This window comes from Natrix helvetica (genome assembly GCF_964273705.1).
Source record: "Natrix helvetica genome assembly, chromosome: 1".
Taxonomy (NCBI): Eukaryota; Metazoa; Chordata; class Lepidosauria; order Squamata; family Natricidae; genus Natrix; species Natrix helvetica.
The window spans coordinates 292,496,876-292,516,481 of NC_138548.1; the positions used below are offsets into that span (position 1 = coordinate 292,496,876).

Consider the following 19,606-nt stretch of genomic DNA (forward strand, 5'->3'; position numbering starts at 1 on the left):
GGTGTTTTGAAGATGATGAAAACACTTTTATAGAGCATTTGGACTCATTTTGGTTTGTTTATAATTATTAGTATTTTTCATTTTTTATTGGACATATGAATGGATTTTATTATTTTATTGATGTTTAATCTCCTATGTTGTAAACCAGGTAGAAGTGGAAGAATTAGTGGCTATATATTTTGGTAAATAAGCAAACTAAATAAATATAGGATCATAAACTAAATTAATATTTTAGTTTAAGTGGCAATCAACAAGTCTGAATCATAGCAGCTAACTCTATTAGTGATAAGGAGATTAACCATCAAATCTGAGTGAAGTTGCTTATTAGTTGTGCATGACAAATTTTGCATTAGTTTTTGTTTATTTATAAATCAAATTTATAGGCTGCTCAACTCACAGCGACTCTTATGTGATTTGAAGAGCCCAGCAGTGACTACAAAATGCAGTTTATTTTGATAGGTTTCCAGTATTCCAGACCAACAAAAAGCCTATGGCAAGTACAGAATCAGCATAACTATTTTTATCTAATAAATATTTATATCAGTTGGAAGGAATGTGATCATCTTTAGTGAGATGGCTGAATTTCATAACCTGAGCGGTAGTTGTAACTCATCATACCCAAATCAGTGTGAATGACATTATGGCTTGGTTTCATCTTATTATCAGGGGGAACTTTAAATTCTTTACAAGAGTTGACTCTAAGGCAGAGGTTTTTTCCCCCCCATCACAACAATACTGATTTACACCATGAAGAAAATCCTAATAATCTCTTAAGAACATCAGTGAAGATATGAGATGGGATGGATAAAGGGTCACTCATATTCAGAAACCTTCTGTTCTAAGGCTTGTATCCATAATCTATTTTTACAGAACAGAACCAGCAGCATGCCATCAGTATCTTTCCTGCTAGGAAAGTATTGCTGTCAAGTATCCATATCAGTAGAAATAATCACTGAAATGTACCAGACAACATATCTCATCATTTCTATGCCAAGAGAGTAAATAGAACCATAAACATAACCAAATCATTATAGCTGTGACACCATCTCTGGTATGCATAATAAGCAGGTAATCTTCAGTGATCATATGTTTACCTTGTTGATGCATCTTAAAATGCTTGGTATCTCTCTCCAGTTTAGGTGTTGGATTTTTAAAAAACTTTTTCCATTAAGAATTACTGGTAAATATCAGCGAATGAGAAGGGTTGACATGTGATGAAAGGAATAAGATATCTGTAACACCATCAAACATCAACGTCTGCCTATCCTGTATCCTTGGGAAGGTCACAATAGGTGGACACAAATGACAGTCCGGCTGACTGTGTGATGAAAAAAACGATACCATCTTTCTACCGACCCTTTGCTGTCTGTGGAGTTGGGTGCATATATGGTGGAGCGGGGAGGGACTGTTTTAAAAGCGTAAGCCCCTGTATTATCTGAGGCAGCAAGTGGATGGCCACACGTGAGAGCTGCAGTGGCTTTTATTTTTCTCACAGAGCAGTTCAACATGTAGCTGATCAAAGATCACTAAAGAGCCGCTGTCATTTTGGTGACATTGAAAAAGGTGAAACCTTCTTTGACAGAGCTTTCATTTTAGATGCTGATGGATATGGTGGAGGAAGGATACTGGGCAAACTAAACTCAAGTATTGACATAGAGTGTGCAATTTTGGAAAATCACACCACTAAATATCAGCATCACCCTGTACCTACCTTTTTTTCACCTTCATAGAAGGATGCTGCCATGCTGTGGTACATATAGAGCTCTCTATCTGATCCATTTGTTTTATATTCAAAGCCCTCTCTAGTGTCCTGTTCTGAGGAAAACAGGTAGTCCTTGACTTACAACAGTTCATTTACTGACTGTTCAACGTTAGAACGGCACTGAAAAAAACCTGACCTAATACCATTGTTCACACTTATGACCATTGCAGCAGTCCCATGGTCACGTCATCAAAATTCGGATGCTTGGTGACTGGTTTATATTTATGATGGTTGCAGTGTCCCGAGATCACGTGATCCCTTTTTGCAACAAGCAAAATCAGCGAGGAAGCCAAGTTCACTTAACAGCTGTGTTACTTACTTAACAACTCCAATCATTCACTTAACAACCGTGGCAAGAAAAGTCGTAAAATGGGACAAAAATCATTTAGCAAATGTCTCACTTGCAGCATCACTTTTGGGCTCAACTGTGGTCGTACGTTGAGGGCTACCTGTACTAAGCAATATTCAGACCACCAGCTCCCTCCATGCAGGATCTGATTCTGATTCTCCAGCACCTGCTCTAAGGTCATTGCTACTACACCAGTTTCTAATTATTTTGTTTCTGTCACCCGACACAGATGCTCAACAAAGTGCCACCGTGCCCATTCCTGTGCCTGGCTCTGGTTCTGACCTGCTCCCCCACTTCCTGCTAGAACCTGACGACGTTTATATTGTCAAAAACAAACCTGTGACTTTGACCTGCAAGGCCGTGCCGGCCACCCAAATTTACTTCAAATGCAATGGTGAATGGGTGCACCAGGGTGACCACATCATACAGCGCAGCAAGGACAAGAGCACCGGTGAGTGCTGAAAGGGCACTGAAGCAGTCTATCAAAGAGAAGGAAAAGGATAGTTAGGTGGGACGTGTAAACGTTGAGCTGAGTAACATAAGGAAATCTGTTGGGTATCAGCATATGTTAAATTTAGCAGCTTCTCTTGTTTTCTGCACGTGCATTGCACTTCTGCAGAGTTGTGATGTGTCTCTAAACTCTTTTCGGAGCCCCTGTAACCAATTAAATTTTCTTCCCTTTTCCCCCCTTTTTTTGCTCCTTGATGTTTTGGCAGGCCTACCCCTCATGGAGGTACGGATAGATATCTCAAGGCAGCAAGTGGAGAAGATTTTTGGCTTGGAAGAGTACTGGTGTCAGTGTGTGGCCTGGAGCTCCTCCGGCACCACCAAAAGCCAGAAGGCCTTTGTGCGCATTGCGTGTGAGTGGTTTCCCCACCTGCACTCTTTCTCCTCAATTCTCCTGGTGTTTTCCATCCATTTGCCAGCGGACTCTTTGGCTCCAGGGAGGAACAGTCATGGCACAAGTGCTATGTGTACACTAAGGATCCCAGGTGCAACAGTGGCACTGCCAGGGACCAAATGAGTCTGTGCCACTAAAGAAGCAGCCTGGCATGATGGGGAGTCTGTATTATTGTCATTACACCACTCTGAGTTTCTTTTCTTTCTAGACTTGAGGAAGAATTTTGAGCAGGAGCCAGTGGCCAAAGACGTCTCCCTTGAGCAGGGAATTGTGCTGCCTTGCCGCCCTCCAGAGGGGATCCCACCTGCTGAAGTGAGTACTGCACATAACCTTCTTACTTTTGGCTAATGTGAGGAAATTATTGAAAGTCCAGTTGATGCAATAAATCCCAAGCATCTGATGGGCCCACCAGATCGGATGCCAGACTTTTCCTCTTGCCTTTGGCATCTGCAGCTCCTGCCAGTGACCTAGGCTGGGTACTTGGTGTGCATCCTATTTGCATATTCCCCATCTGCTGCTTGACAGACTACAGCTTCTTTCTTCTTTAAGCTTTCTTGCATTGCCTCTCTCCCTCCCTTGGTCAATGTCTGTACATGTTTTCTTTCAGCCACTACATTTTAAGGCTTTTGACCCAATAGCAATAGCACTATAGCACTTAGACTTATATACTGCTTCGTAGTGCTTTTACAGCCCTCTCTAAGCAGTTTACAGTCAGCATAATATTGCTCCCAATAATCTGGGTCCTCATTTAACCCACCCGGGAAGAATGGAAGGCTGAGTCAACCTTGAGCCTGGTGAGATTTGAACTGTTGAACTGCAGCTAGCAGTCAGCTGAAGTAGCCTGCAGTACTGCACTCTAACCACTGCGCCACCTCGGCTCAAATCAGAACCATGTGTGACTCTTGTGTTTTCTCAAGGTGGAGTGGCTGCGCAATGAAGAACTTGTGGACCCAACACTGGACCCCAATTACTACATAACGCTGGAACATAGCCTGGTGGTGAAACAAGCTCGCTTAGCTGACACGGGCAACTATACCTGCGTGGCCAAGAACATAGTGGCTCGCCGTCGCAGCTCACCTGCTGCCATCACTGTCTATGGTAGGACCTCTTCAGGGAATAGGGAGGGTGACCCTGACAAAAAGGGGCACACGTTGTTTTATAACCCCTCCTGTGCATGAATCCCACCCTGCTCCCAAGTTTTGTTCCGGTTGCTGAGGAAGGGGGAAGATGGATGATAATAGGATGGGACACTTTCAGCTATTTTATTTTTTTTCTGTTGGTTGTGGGGTAACAGTGCCCAACATATTGAGACCTTGCTTCTGCTTGGGTTATACTATACCCGGTTGTTTTGGGGATGTGAAGAAGAGCTTTGGAAGGAAGGAATTCTACTGCAGATGAGGGTCATAGATGGTACCTTCTCAGACAAGGAGAAGGAAGGTTGAATTGTAAATATGACTAAGGAGCACATTATGCTCTCGCAGAATACAACAGAGGAAAGCAACATGACCCTTTCCCTGTTCCTCTAAGTGTTTGCCCCTCTGCTTGTGACGCCTCCTTGCATATCCCCATGTTTTCCTGTGTATTCTCCCCAAACTGTTCATACACACAAATACACCAAGGAATCCCGAATTCTGGAGCCAGCAAGACAATGAAAAGGCTTGGCTACCCCTCTAGCCCTGAAAAGAACTCTGCTCCCAACGGGGGTGGCAAGCTCCCTCTCCCGACCAGCTCTCCCAGGGCAGTCCTTGCAAGCTCTAGCTGATGCTGTCCCTTCCCCCCAGTGAATGGAGGCTGGTCGACGTGGACGGACTGGTCAGCCTGCAGCACCAGCTGTGGACGGGGCTGGCAGAAGCGGAGCCGGAGCTGCACCAACCCAGCGCCACTCAACGGGGGGGCCTTCTGTGAGGGCCAGAATGTGCAGAAAAGTTCCTGCGCCACCCTGTGCCCAGGTACTGCCCCTGCCACCCCGTGGGCCTTGCTCCCACGGCTCAGTTTGCTGTGCTCCTTAGACTCCAGGCCCCTCACCCAAGCCCCTGCCCAGGACAGTGGAGAAAGGCTTAAGAAGCCGACATACGTGAAGCCTGTAATCATTGGAGCTGATCCACCTACTTCTGCTAATCTTCCTCACTCCCAGTTCTAGACTTCTTCTGTGTTTCACCACCATCCCCTGATGTGGGGTGCTCCCCGTTCGCACAGTTCTGCTTATGCTATGCTACTTCAGCCATACTTTCTCTCTCCCATTGCCCTGTTTCAAAAACCCAGCTGTTTTGATTGTGAATATGGAAGGATGCTGAGTGTGCCTGTGTTCAGTTCTCGGAAGCAACAGCTCAAAAGCACTTGGTTCTTGCCTTGGCTTTCCCTTCCCTCCCATTGGCTCTACCTGTCTGCTTCAACCCATCCATGTGTCTGTGTTTGTCCTCTCCTATCTCGTAATTCTTCTGAGGCACGTCACAAATTTGAGTAGAATTCTTCCCCCACCCCCACCCTCAGTTAGGGTAGCTTCGGTGGCTGCCCCAAGATGCCCTTTCTCTGCCAAGGAGACATAGCTCAAGAGCATTCTCACGTTAGAGCGATGCCTGCTGGGATGTGGTGGGGTAGGGTGGAACAAGGGGGAAGACGTAGAGTGTACTGGGGGCGGGGGCATAAGAAAACCGTTGAGTTAGATTTTGGTTAATAAGTATTTATACTGCTTCCTTCTAACTGGCAGTGCCTGGTGGTTGGTCAGCCTGGAGCTTGTGGTCAGTATGTGGTGCTGACTGCACACATTGGCGCAGCCGGGAATGCTCTGATCCAGTGCCTCGTAATGGTGGGGATGAGTGCCAGGGGCCTGAACTGGAGACCCGCAACTGCACCAGTGAATTGTGCACGCATGGTGAGTTCCTGCCTCTTTCTACACCTTTGGGAACGACTTAGACTGCTGCTACTAGAGATCTAAAGGATGTGGTGAGCTGACTAGCAATTTGCATATGGCCGAGAAAAAAAAAACCATAATCAGAGAAGGGAGATCGGACCAAATAACACTTGCCTATACTAATTTATATGTATGCTTACATACTTCAGTAATTATTACAGTTTAAACACACAAAACGCACCTTGTCGTACCTGGGAAGACTGCGATCAGACTATTTGTATGCCAACTTTCCAAATGCTTATTGAAGATAAAGGCTTCCCTCGCACATATGTGCTAGTCATTCCCGACTCCAGGGGGCAGTGCTCATCTCCGTTTCAAAGCCGAAGAGCCAGCGCTGTCCGAAGACGTCTCCGTGGTCATGTGGCCGGCATGACTAAACACTCTGTTACCTTCCCACCAAAGGTGGTTCCTATTTTTCTACTTGCATTTTTACATGCTTTCCAACTGCTAGGTTGGAAGAAGCTGGGACAAGTAACGGGAGCTCACTTGGTTATGCGGTGCTAGGGATTTGAACCACCATACTACCAACCTTTTTGATTGACAAGCTCAGCGTCTTAGCCACTGAGCCACCGTGTCCCTTTTAAATGCTTATTACTAATGGACAATTAATAGATCATCAAATTGTTGATGGGAAATTTCAAGGGCCCAAATTCCTCTTCTTTAGAAACAGACAGCACACCCTCACAGTCAGACTATCGGATGCCTTCAAACAGAACCCGACCCTCTTGGATAGAGGCAGGGAGTGTTCTGAATGTTGGAAAACCCCTTCAGGAGGCAGAAGGCTGACCCGGGTCTCCCGCTGAGGCTTGCTCTGAGTGGCTGGACATTCAAATTGAGATATCGGGGCAGCCAAGCCTGTCAGCTCTAGTCCGCCTACCCACTCACGCAGGAAGAAGCAGCAGCTCATTGCCCTTTGCAGCCCGATTCTCTGCTGCCTACTTTAACATGAGCTGGCGGCCATAGGCAATAAAGTAAGGACCCGCCTTAATTGTGGCCACCGCTGCCACACCAGCACATCCCCCTCTTCCCTCATTCTTTTCCCTCATTCCCAAGACGACAGTTCAGAATTGCCTCCCAAAAGATGATCTCCTTGTTTGAAGCCTGGTGTGCCACCCTAGAGAATAGCCAGTTGGACTGCAGGAGGGAGAACTCTGTGCAGGCACAAAGGAAAGGAAGAGTGAGTGACAGACCCCATCCTGGCTCATTAACTAACTAGCTTGCTAGGTCTCCTAGGGCTCTTCTCTTCCTTTTATATCAAATTAACATTTTCACAGTTGAAGTGAAAGCAGTGTTCATCTTCCCTCCTAGGGCAGCTCATCCTGAATGTTTGACCTAGCTGGTGGTAGGGATGGGGGTGGAATTTAGAAGGACAGCAGGGCAAAAATGTAAGTCTTCCTTCCTTCCTTCCTTCCTTCCTTCCTTCCTTCCTTCCTTCCTTCCTTCCTTTCCTTCCTTCCTTCCTTCCTTCCTTCTCTCCTTCTTTCCTTCCTTTCCTTCCTTCCTTCCTTCCCTTCCTTCCTTCCTTCCTTCCTTCCTTCCTTCCTTCCTTCCTTTCCTTCCTTCCTTCCCATACATTGCTTCTTAAACTACTATAAACTGATATTTGATTGTTATCTGGTTGTTTTCTGTAACACAGAAATGTTGCTTTCTTGTACGATATATCCTCCTGCTCACCACTCCCAAATAGTCCCTATTTTCTAGCCCTTTGTTTGTCTGCCTCTTGGTGGATGCTTCAAAGGACTGTCTGCACTCATATTCTCTTCTGTAGTTAACATTTGGTTCATCTTCATGGCCAAACAAGGGGGGGGGGCATGGGGAAGGGCAAGGAGCAAATAATCCATTCTCCCAAATAAAGACTTACTGCTTTTACTCAAAAACTACCACATGGAAGTGGATGTTGTGTCTCTAAACCCAATTTCACTTGCCTATCCTTAATGGCATTCTCTGCTGTGATGCCTGTTATGATCTTGAGATATGGTGTGGCATATTCCCACCCACAACTGAATTGGCTTGCTTGTTTGATAATCAGTATGATTAAGTATACTTGTTGATTTCAAGTAATAGTATTTTAAGCATTGTAATTCTTAACTATTAATAATTATTAATAGGCAGATTAAATTGCATTTTGTGGCAACCTAGGACTATGTAGTTCTGTGAAGTGGTTGTGATTAAAGCAGAAATGACTGAGGCTTTTCTTTGAAGTATGGACAATCTCATTTTTGGTGAACAGGGATGGTGATATGATGAGTGATATGATGAAAATTGCCAGGTTTATGGTTGCAGGAGAAGGGAGATTGATAACTTGCTGCTCATTCCCACATTGAGCCTGTGACCTCCTATCTGGACCTCAGGAATAGGATTGCTGATTAAGATTGGCTTGGTGATAAACACTTGCAATACGACCTTGTTCATCCACAACTTGGTAGTTGGTGAGCAGATAGACCTGGTTCAATGAAGTGAGAATTACGACCTTCATGGATAAACTTTTCCACCTTTCAGGTGTACCACCAATCTAGACTCCAAGCCAATGCTGATCTTGTTTGTGACCAAGGATTCTACTTCACAGGTGGCCATGTGTGAATATTTATATGTTAAATTGGGGCAGAGGAACAAGTCAGGGATCTTGCTCACACCAAGGTCACCGTGCTGCCTGACAGAATCCTTGCCCAAACTGCTCAGCCTTCTCATGGGACTAGTGTTGGAGCCTCCCTGCCTGTTATATGATTTTAATTTCAAGGTTATTGGGTCTGTGCCGGGTGAAGCTTAGGTGTGCATGAAGACCTTGTGTTTGTCCAAGGAAATCTCAAGCTTGACATGTATAAACAGCCACATGTTCAATCTTGCTTTTGCCTTGAGGCAGTGATGCAGTGATCTGAAGAGAGAGCTTGCCTCTCTGAGCCGTTTGCCATCTCAGATACTGTCATCTGGGTCTATGTTGGGTGAATAGAGTGATTATCCCAATGTGTCTTAGATCTGGAGTAGTTCCAAACACAGGGGTTTTCATGAGGAAAACTAGACACTTGTTGTGATTGTTTCTGAGCAGGCTTTCTTTGTTTGCTGATCCTGAATAGCAGGGAGCTCTGGGAGATGAAGTGACAGAAGTACACATGAAACACCCAGTGGAGGAAAAGTGATTTTTACTGAGCACAGGTAGAAGCTAAACTTGCAGCCTTACTGTGACAGAAACAGAGGTGAATTGTTACAATTCCTTCCGCCTTATTTCATTGATAGGCTGTTCATCAATGGCTTCATCTAGGGTGAACAACCCTTTTTTGGAGGGTATGATGCTGGCCATTGCGATCAGTTTACACAGCACAGCACAGCACTTTATCTGTAAAGTCCTTCAGATTTGCTGAAGTCTCAACTTTTCATGGGCAAAATGTGATGGAACGATTGGGACAATATCTTACCATATTTAATTAGGTCTCAGGTGACTTTAGTTTACCTGTGGCCTCCTGTGGCCTCCTATGGCATATGGGAGAGCATGCCATGTTGTCTCCAAAATGTGCTTTCTTTTAAGTGGGGATAATGTCAACAGACCTGAAAAAGTGTATGGTGTGCCACCTCCTTAAGAGGGTCTCTCTGGGTCCATCAATACTTGACAACTATCCTGTTTCTAACTTTTGTGTACAAGTACACAGCATTTTAGAGGGAATTGTTACCTGCACCCTTTTCACTCAGGTTTCAACTCTGGGCAGGAATGGAAATGGCATTAATTGCTTATGTGATGATCTTGTAATGGACTGTGAGAGTAACTTTGAGAAACTAGACAAGGAGACACAGGCTAGAGTCACTCATAAGTGCTTTCAGACTTGCAACATTCACTTACTGTAACCTTACAATAAAGGTGGTATCAAACTCATGGTCTTGGGTTCCTGTCTAGATTATCTTGAAGGGCTGTTAGATCTTTAGCAGGATCTTGGAGTCTTAGTGGACAACCAGTTAAATATGATCCAACTGTGTGAGGCGGCAGGCAAAAAAGCCAATGCAATCCTAAATTGCATCAACAGAGGGATACAATCAAGATCAAAGGAGGTACTAATACCACTTTATCAAGCATTAGTAAGACCACACCTAGAGTACTGTATCCAGTTTTGGTCACCATACTATAAAAAAGATGTTGAGACTCTAGGAAAAGTGCACAGGGTAATTAGGGAACTGGAGGCTAAAACATATGATGAATGGTTGCAGGAACTGGGCACAACTAGTCTAGTGAAGAGAAGGACCAGGGGAGACATGATAGCAGTGATCCAATATTTGCGGGGCTGCCACAGAGAGGAGGGGATCAACCTATTTTCCAAAGCACCTGAAGGCCAGACAAGGAACAATGGATGGAAACTGACCAAGGAGAGATTCAACTTGGAAATAAGGAGAACTTTTCTGACAGTGAGAACAATCAACCAATGGAACAGCTTGCCCTCGGAAGTTGTGGGAGCTTCATCACTGGAAGCTTTCAAGAAGAGACTGGACTGCCATCTGTCAAAAATGGCGTAGAGTCTGCTTGGGCAGGTGGTGTTGGTGTTGGACTAGATGACCTACCAAGACCCCTTCCAACTCTGTTAATCTGTATCTATCTGCATCTAAATGGAGGTTATGCATCCTAGACCCATTGGACTTTCAGTAACTCATATTGATGTCCTGGACAACTAAGGAGGCTGGTAGAAGGCATTGGTGTTTAGTGGTTCTGTTCTTTCCTTAATATATGATCTGTTTCTATGAGAATAAGAACCTGCATATACATTATTTTAATAATATCACAAAAGCTTTTCAGCTGGAACAGTTGGGGGAGAGCAGGGAAGGGGGAGCCTTCCCTGCTTCGCATCCCAATCTAGCATTCTGTTTGAGAGACACATAGATTCCTGACTGACATTGGTTACTATTATAAATCAGCCACTAGTACCCTTCAGATAATGGTAGGTTTCACTGTCAACATTTACTCAAACAAGGTAAGTTTAAATGTAGCACATCTGAAAAGAAGCGTGTTAGGGAAGGCTATTTAATTAAATAGGGTGATGTAAAATGTTGATAATACATTTCTTAGGGGAATCTCTCCCCCCACCCCATCTTCTGTGTTGATAGCATTATTTTAAGTATTATGAAAGCTGACCATTACAAATATTCCTAAAATATATTGCTTGTTTTGCAGTTTCCATCTGAATTTCTCTTCCTGAAAATGCAGTGCTACTTTTCTAAGTTAAAAACTGAAATTAAGCTTCTGGGTTCTGGAGTTCTCTTATTCTTTTACCTTTCTCTCTCCAAAATGCTCTCTGTATGAGAACAGACCTACGGCTGCAAGGAAGCGATCAACCAGGAATTTTTTTCTGAACAACAGGCTCAAGACCCTTGATGGGCCATATGTGATCAGCCCAAAGAAAAGTAATGCACTCCAGATCTCTTCCCTAAAAATTCCATTCCCTCCCAGACTCCATGAATAACAGATGTTGTACATCATGTCAATGAGTCTTAGGTTCATTCTCCTAGAGCAAACCCAATTATTTCCTACTGCATACTAAGAGCTTGGCACTGGATTCAATGTGCACCCCTCCTCTGTTCTCTTTTCTAGAAACTGGTGGCTCTGAGGATGTGGCTCTGTATGTTGGCTTGATTGCTGTAGCCGTGTGCTTGGTATTGCTGCTTCTAGTGGTAACCCTTGTCTACTGCCGGAAGAAGGAAGGGCTGGATTCAGATGTAGCTGACTCTTCTATTCTCACTGCTGGCTTCCAACCAGTTGGCATCAAGCCCACCAAAGCAGGTGAGTATCCATCTGCTCTTGGCACACTCTCTAAGTGCTATATGGTAGATACTAATCCTTTTGGGCTCAGGAATGTGGATAAAGGGCAAGCAGTTATTTTGGAACCACATTCATCTGTAAATTTGTCAGCTTTTATTAGAGAGGTGGTTTTTCTTTCATTCTGTAGCAATAAGGAAAGAGGTAACCACGATGCCTCTGACCATGCCTCTAAACTTTTATTATATCAGTAGAAAAGGAACAGGCGCAGCGGGAACATGCAGGATAAGTACAGCAACAGCCGCTTTGCGGATGAGAGATAAACTGTTGAAGGTAGAGGATTGCTGGCATACAGGTGGACTTTGCTCACCTGACCTTTCTCTTCATCATAACTATACCAATTAGATTTGAAAAAAGTCTTCCAATAGCTGAAGTGAAAAGCTTTACATATTAAATTTCAGCATGGTGCACTGCCTCCTTCAAAATTCATGTGTATCCTACTGCAGTCAACTAAAACAAAAGCTAAGTCTAAAACGGCATGGTTTAAGGAGCTTGCAGGCTGGGATGCAGGCTTCTCAGTTTTGAAGCCTTTTCATTTATTTATTTGCATAATAAACTTGCATGCCTGTTAGGGTTCTAAATACCATGCAGAAATAAATCATTGTCCAAGGCAAAACATCCTTTAAGGTCCAATTTATTCCGCAGGCATGTTAGCACGGCTATGGAAAATTCCAACTCTAAATTACATCCTGTAAGTTCACCCAGTTGAAAGTTCATGATCTCTCCCCACACCCACAAATCCATCACATGTTCCAATCATCATCTTCCACGCTGGCATGTACACCCATCTTCTTCCGGCCAGGTGTCGAGATGCGAAGACAAAAGATGACCTTGGCTTCTACAAAAGAATGTCAACAATCCATTCTACAATCCTACTCCTTTCTATTCCCCCCTCCCAACTACTACACTATTGAAACAGCATAGAAAATTATAAGAAAGTGTGGCAGGCCAAAGATCCTAAAAAGAATATAATTACAGGCCTGACATGCATCTCACCGAAGTGACCTTAAGCGGCTTATGAATGTTCATGATGCAGATAGGTTTTAATAAATCCAAACTGCATTCCTAACATGTGAGAGGGAAAGGAAAAAGGGAAGTGGGATGAATTTGATTTGGCTTACCCATTTTAGCTTTTTTTTCCCCACACCAATTTTTCCAACTTTTTTGGCATGCCTCATACAACCCAGATGGAAGTGCGGCTTTCAGGTGAAAAAAAAAATCCAGCCATTTTCGTTCTGCTCTTGAATGTCTGTCAGCTGGAAGCCAGAACTACCAAGGAGATACAACACCAAGACTTCAGAAGTTGCCATGTCAGGAGCCTTTATCATGGATGGGGCAACCATGCCCTGTCTACAGTCTTCCAAAGTCTTAGGTGTAGCTTTTGCAGATGCCATTACTTTACTGCCAAGGGGTGCTAGTCTGGGGAAGACGGATGTAGTTGTTTCCTGTTGTCTCTAAGAATTTCCCTAAAGAGGACACTGTGCAAAGCTACAAGAACATTCTTCTGGTTGCTCACCATCCAGAACCCATGCTAGGTGTTACTCAATCTTTCAGAACAAGTTTGGGAAATTAGATTTTCCATTAGATAAAAAACATTTACTTCTGGTGTAAAGTAGCTGCAGAAATGATATATGTAAGACTCTGGTATGTCTCACTTATGCTGATTAGTCAAATACTCCTCTCTTTTTCTCGGTGAATGCCAGATTAAACCATAGGGAAAGAATCAAATAAATGTAACCGAATGTTCCACTATTTCCGAGATAGGTGACATTATTTTGCTCTTGAGATTTCAAAGAGTCCTCTATACAAAATGCCCCCTCCCCAAACATCAATAAAGACAAATATTTGACCTTTTGGAACCAAGCCATAGAATGCACATACGTTCACACATGTAGACAGTTTAGTTTCAGGTCAAGGAATCATCCCTTCATTACCCCATCCTCCCATATTGTGACTCATGGTCTTAGAAACATTCTTTTTTTACCGTCTTGATAAGTGACAAGATATTAAAATGACACGTGTATTCTGTTGATCTACATTTGGACTGCACAGATGGTTTCTGTAAGCTCTATTAACCCAAAACTCTGAGTCTAAAAAAGGAGATTACATTGCATCTTTAAAAAGCTGTCTTTGGGAAATAAAATGCATAACCTTATTAATGCAGAAAATGATGGTCTGAACAGAGATCTTTGTTTCTCGGGTCATTGCAACAGTCTGTTACCCCTGCTGGTTAATGTATTTTATGCAATACTGTCTGATGAGATAATGTTTTGTGATTAGGCTGCTACATACCTGAGCTGACTCAAAATATCTGCATTTGCATCTATAAAGTAATCTAGCTTTCTGCAATATTAAGAACGAGCTAGGTTTTCCATTCTGCCAAGGAATATTTTTTTTAATGTTTTGTAACAAGATGTATGTCTTTGCCATCACAATGGATCCCATTGTCATCTCCATCTTTCTCTCACACAGATAATTCCCACCTATTGACCATCCAGCCTGATCTGAGCACCACTACCATGACCTACCAAGGCTCACTGTGTCCACGCCAGGATGGGCCTGGCAAGTTCCAGATTGGCAACGGACACCTGCTTAGCCCCCTGGGCAGTGGACGCCACACTCTTCACCACAGCTCTCCCAGTGCTGATCCGGTAGACTTTGTCTCTCGATTCTCGACCCAGAGTTTCTTCCGCTCCTTGCCCAGGGGTGGTGCCAACATGGCGTATGGAACATTCAACTTCTTGGGTGGACGTTTAATGATACCCAACACAGGTGAGGGTGACAAGTAGAGAAAATATAGGGCTGACAATATGGAGGGTGGCTACAGTGGGAGCAGCAAAGCTTGCTGATGCTCTAATTCTGCTCTGGATCATTACTTAAACACAGGCATCCAAGGGAAAGAGTTTTCCTTCCTAGGATTCCTAGATTCCTACATGGAAAAAGGAACATTTTCATAGATAAACTCAACACAAGAAGATACATTGTTTCCCCCTGATATTTCTTCTAAGGAGGGGATTGCTCATTTCTTCTTCCCTGCCTCCTTTAGCTAAGCAGCCTTTGACCAAAACCTATTCTTCAGTGTCAGCTTGCCTGTGAAATTGGAAGGCAGCTTGCCTGCAAGCAGTGTGGATGGTACCCCTTGAGCTATCTTGTCTCTATCTTTTAGGTGTCAGCTTGCTCATCCCACCTGATGCCATCCCACGGGGGAAAATCTATGAAATCTACCTAACGCTGCACAAGCAAGAGGATGTGAGGTACATAGCTCATTTCCTGAAAAACCCTAGAAATCCTGGGACACTTAACTTACCTATACTTACCTGTAATTTATCATGCCCACAATATGCGCCTACATCTCCGTTTTTGTAAAACTTCATTGGGAACCCTTACAGGCCTATGCCCTTTCTGTCCTCTAATTTGAAACCAGGTATATACCCCTGTGAGAGTCAAAGGATGCTGTGGGTACCTGTGTGCCAACTGATATATGCCATGGTCTTGTTAATCTGCAGTCCTGCAGATCGACATGCCAAGATTTGTCTCTGCTGATGTAGTGGGTACCACTGTATATAGATAACATTGTCTCCTTTAATGGTAATTACTCTCAACCCTTTGTATAGTCGGTGTTCTCAAGCCTACCGTGGTATGGCCTGAAATAAATAGTGGTGTAAAATAAATAGTAAATTCACATAGGTAGAGAGGCAGTCTTGAAGCTAGTTTTCATTGAAAGGAGTGGAAACATTCCCTGCACCAAGCTCATAGGGGAAAATAATATAATAAAAAGGATACAACCTTTATTAGGACCACCAAGCTATTTCTAGAGGTATTTATGCTGCAGTGTCCATGCTATTTTAAACATATTCTTTTCTTTAATGTTTGTCTCCTGGCTCCTTGCAACTCATTCTTCCTTGTTCTTGTTGCTCAGGGCTGTGTCAGCAACAAGCACCAATAGACTGCTGCCATGCGGGCTTGTTTACTTCCCAGAATCCCCTTGGTGCTGTCTAGGGGCAGAGATGATAGATTTGGTGGGGATGTCTAAATTGGGCCTGCCCTCAAGCATTCAGGTTAATCGCCTTGTTTAAAAACAGTAGTGGAGCTGCCAGCAGAAAGCACCCTGCAGGCTGCCCAAAGTTGAGTAACTGGCTACCAGAGCTTAACTAGTAATCATCTCCCAATCCTTTTTTCTTCCCAGTTTCTGCTGGAAGAAAGATGCTCAACAGTGCCATTTGTTGCTGCATTGTCAAAACTCTTCTGGATTTTCTTCTTGGCAGAAATTCCCCAGTGATAATCCCTTGCTGTTACCGGGAGAGTTCTGCTGTTGCCGGGATTATTGTATTAATGCTGATCTTTGATGCACTTCCTGATAACTCCTAATCTCTAAAACCAAAGAATCATCTCTGGGTGTATTATTGTCATAATACTTGCTGATATTAACCCCATTCTATTTCTTCGTGTTGTATGTCTCCCTCCCTCCCCCCTTCGCCTGAATTAATGGGGTTGCAGATCCTGTTTCTTTTCTGTTTCAACTGGGATTATGGTCAAGAGAAAGTAGCCGATGACCGGATCATGGAGTTGGGGGAGTTCTTAAGCCCCTTCCTTGTATTACCGATGTTTCTCTCTCTTGCCAAGGCTTCCGCTGGCAGGCTGCCAGACGTTACTGAGCCCCATTGTTAGTTGTGGCCCTCCGGGGGTGCTGCTCACCAGACCTGTTATCCTAGCCATAGATCACTGCGTGGAGCCCAACCCTGAGACCTGGAACTTGCGCCTCAAGAAGCAGTCCTGTGAGGGCACATGGGAGGTGAGGCCTCACCTGGAGTATACATGTTGAGCAACTCATGGGTGGTTGCGACATTGGGACTACAGGTAGTCCTCGACTTACAACAGATCGTTTAGTGACCATTCGAAGTGACAACGGCACTGAAAAAAGTGACTTACGACCATTTTTCACACTTAACGACCCTTGCAGCATCCCCACGATCACGCGATCAAAATTCAGACGCTTGGCAACTGCCTCACATTTACGACCGTTGCAGTGTCCTGGGTATTTTTGCCACCTTCTGACGAGCGAAGTCAGTGGGAAAGCCAGAATCACTTAACAGCCGTGTTACTAATTTAACAACTTTGGCAAGAAAGGTCGTAAAATGGGGCAAAAATCATTTTAACAAATCTCACTTAGCAACAAAAACTTTGGGCTCAACTGTGATCGTAAGTCAAGGACTACCTGTATTTTATGCAAAACAGATGAATGTCCTGCCAAATACACTACATTTAGCAATCTATAAAATATGCTAATATCCAGCAGCCTGTCCTGTTTTGTTTTGCAAAACATACATTGTTTCTAAGTAGTTCCCAGCCCTTGCGGCCTACGATCATCTAATGGTAACATCCAAGGGTCTTCCTTACTCTGGAAAGCAGCCACAACAGTCAGGGCGTTCTTGGTAATGGCCGCTCAGAATTCTCCCTGGGAAAGATGCTTGGGGGCCTGTATTAATATATCTTCACACCAGGTGAAGTCCTTTTCTTCTTCTAAGTTTCTTAATTTAATGTCAAAATATCCTCAAATGGATATGAATTATTTAATCGTTGCTTTAATATAATTGGCCTGCTTTGCTACAAGAGGGTTTTTCCCCCCTAAATCTCTGTGTTTTTGTTTCAGTGGATTTGTCTTCAGTGCTCTGCTATTATTTATGCATTGATTTCTCGTTTTGTACTGTATGTATGATTATTCTTCTCCCAGATAACACCAGCGATGAGGTACTCAGAACTAATCCGAATAAATTAAGTAAGCAACCAAGACTAGCACTGACTCCACCCACCCACCCACCCCAAATACCATGAATCAATCATTTGTCTGGTTTCCTTGGATATCATTTTAAGCCTATTTTCCCAAAGCCAGGCCTTTGCCTTGTTTTTCTAAAAAATAATAATAATGAAACCTAAATTCTGCCTCAAGTGCTCCACTGTATGGTTTTGCTTTTTTGCAGAGTATACACAGCCCTGTTACACTACTGATTCAATCTAATGGGTTGCGTGATCCCCAAGAGAGACTCTCCCAGGCTTCTCTGAGGAAGCAGTTCTAGTTTGTGCCCTTCAGTGAGGGTTTGGATGCAACCAGGGCCCTTAGAGCAACTGAATGTAATACAAACAGTGTGGATGCTGCAAAACCAAAACCAAAACAACCAACAACCCACTCAGGCTTAAGTTGCAGTCGTTACTGGCTAGACCAGTGAAGCACTGTTGTGACTCCACCTGTGCCAAGTGATATGTCAACCTGCCATTCTTTGTCACGTGTTCATTAGATGCCCACTTCTACTATCTCTGGGATTGCCCTAATCTCACTTTCTCTCCCTCTCTCTGATATCGATGTTTACGTTCTGCTCTTTTGCCGTTTCTCTTTTTCTGATGTGGCAATTGTCTTCCTTTCCTACCTTTTTAGGATGTACTGCAGTTGGGAGACCCAGGATCTTCTGAACTGTTCCATTGCCAGTTGGAACCCCAAGCGTGCTACGTCTTCACAGAGCAATTGGGCCGCTTTGCGTTGGTGGGAGAATCACTCAGCATGGCTGCTTCAAAGCGCCTGAAACTGGTTCTCTTTGCACCCACAACTTGTACTGGGTTGGAATATGATGTCCGTGTATATTGCCTCAGTGACACCCGTGATGCACTTAAGGTACTCCACCAGGAAACACTTCCCCGTGAAGTCCTGTGAAGCCGCCTTCCATAAATCTCACATATGTTGGAGTACAATGTTTTTTACTTCTTTTCAAGGACTCATTATTTGTTCATTTGTACTTGAGTCGTTTCAGTACTTTTGATCACGTAGCCGGAGCACACCTTAAATAAAACAATCCTAGCCTAATTGCAGGATTAAGGCTGTGCAGATCTTCACTGGAGTACTTCATTTCATCAGGCGGTGGGGCAGAGAGCCCCTTTGAAGCAATGCAGCAAAGCATAACGGTGCCATGTTTTTAAAGTAGTTGAATGAATGTGCCTTTTGCTTCCCTTAGTAGTGGTTGTTTCGATGTATATGTAGCACACACCAAATATTTTTTTTTTTAGCGAGAAGACTGGTTAATCCAGGCGACTGGCTGACCTTGATTGTAGAGGCACAATATGTGGTGAAGCCTTGTACAAAGGGAAATTTGTTCATTATCCACACTTTCCTACACAAGAAACTTAATTTCTCCCTATGCAACTGTTCAGCCTTTCCCAAAATAACTCATTTCTTCTTCTAGTATGCTAATATTTTCAATCGAGGAATTTTGTTTCCACAGTGCAGAATCTCCAGGGTTTAGATTCAAGCTACTGACCTCCATAACATAACAGAGCTGGAAGTGTCTTTCTAGCACATCCAGTTCAACCCCATGATCAGTGCAAGAATCCAGACTAGAGCATCCCTAATGGATGGATGGCTACATTAACATCCAATGAAGAGAGGACACCATCACTTGGGGAAATTTCTATTAGGAATCCTGTATTTCAAGCCAATGGTTGACTCAGCAGCAGTATGCTATAGACCAGATTCCAGAAAAGAGACAGAATTAGGAAAGCATGTAATTTGTTTTATATTTATATTTAATAAAAATGGATTGCATTAATAAAGTTGCTCTCCATATTTAGTAATTTCCACTTACCGTCCCATTAAGAATGGACTTTTTAAGAAATTTAGAAAAAAATTGCAAACACAACTTGGCTATTTATCGTAGGCCCTAAGGTAGATCAAAGATTAAGTCTCAGCTGGTTTTTCTTGGGTGATGTAATGTCTCTGGGACTAATTGTGACTCTCTTAGTGTTTTGTGGGTAGTTTTTTAATTGTAAGTGACTTGAGTCATTGGGTAGCCTATAAATTTTATGAATAAATAAACTCCAAAATGCAAAAATTCTAGGGTCATGATACATCT

The 19,606-nt window shown here is 43.5% G+C and overlaps 1 protein-coding gene across 3 annotated transcripts in view; it reads left to right on the forward strand.

The window, feature by feature from the left end:
- Positions 1 to 19,606, forward strand: part of UNC5A (unc-5 netrin receptor A) — a 108,446-nt gene that overhangs the window by 84,969 nt on the left and 3,871 nt on the right. For 2 of the 3 annotated variants that reach the window (XM_081938187.1, XM_081938189.1), the window contains exons 2-12: positions 2,341 to 2,562; positions 2,828 to 2,971; positions 3,221 to 3,324; positions 3,930 to 4,110; positions 4,794 to 4,961; positions 5,720 to 5,884; positions 11,487 to 11,675; positions 14,184 to 14,483; positions 14,878 to 14,965; positions 16,335 to 16,503; positions 18,142 to 18,375. In XM_081938187.1, the coding sequence (XP_081794313.1) occupies positions 2,341 to 2,562; positions 2,828 to 2,971; positions 3,221 to 3,324; positions 3,930 to 4,110; positions 4,794 to 4,961; positions 5,720 to 5,884; positions 11,487 to 11,675; positions 14,184 to 14,483; positions 14,878 to 14,965; positions 16,335 to 16,503; positions 18,142 to 18,375 (1,964 nt within the window). The remainder of the gene's footprint in view (positions 1 to 2,340; positions 2,563 to 2,827; positions 2,972 to 3,220; positions 3,325 to 3,929; positions 4,111 to 4,793; positions 4,962 to 5,719; positions 5,885 to 11,486; positions 11,676 to 14,183; positions 14,484 to 14,877; positions 14,966 to 16,334; positions 16,504 to 18,141; positions 18,376 to 19,606) is intronic. The other variant, XM_081938188.1, reaches the window with a different exon arrangement.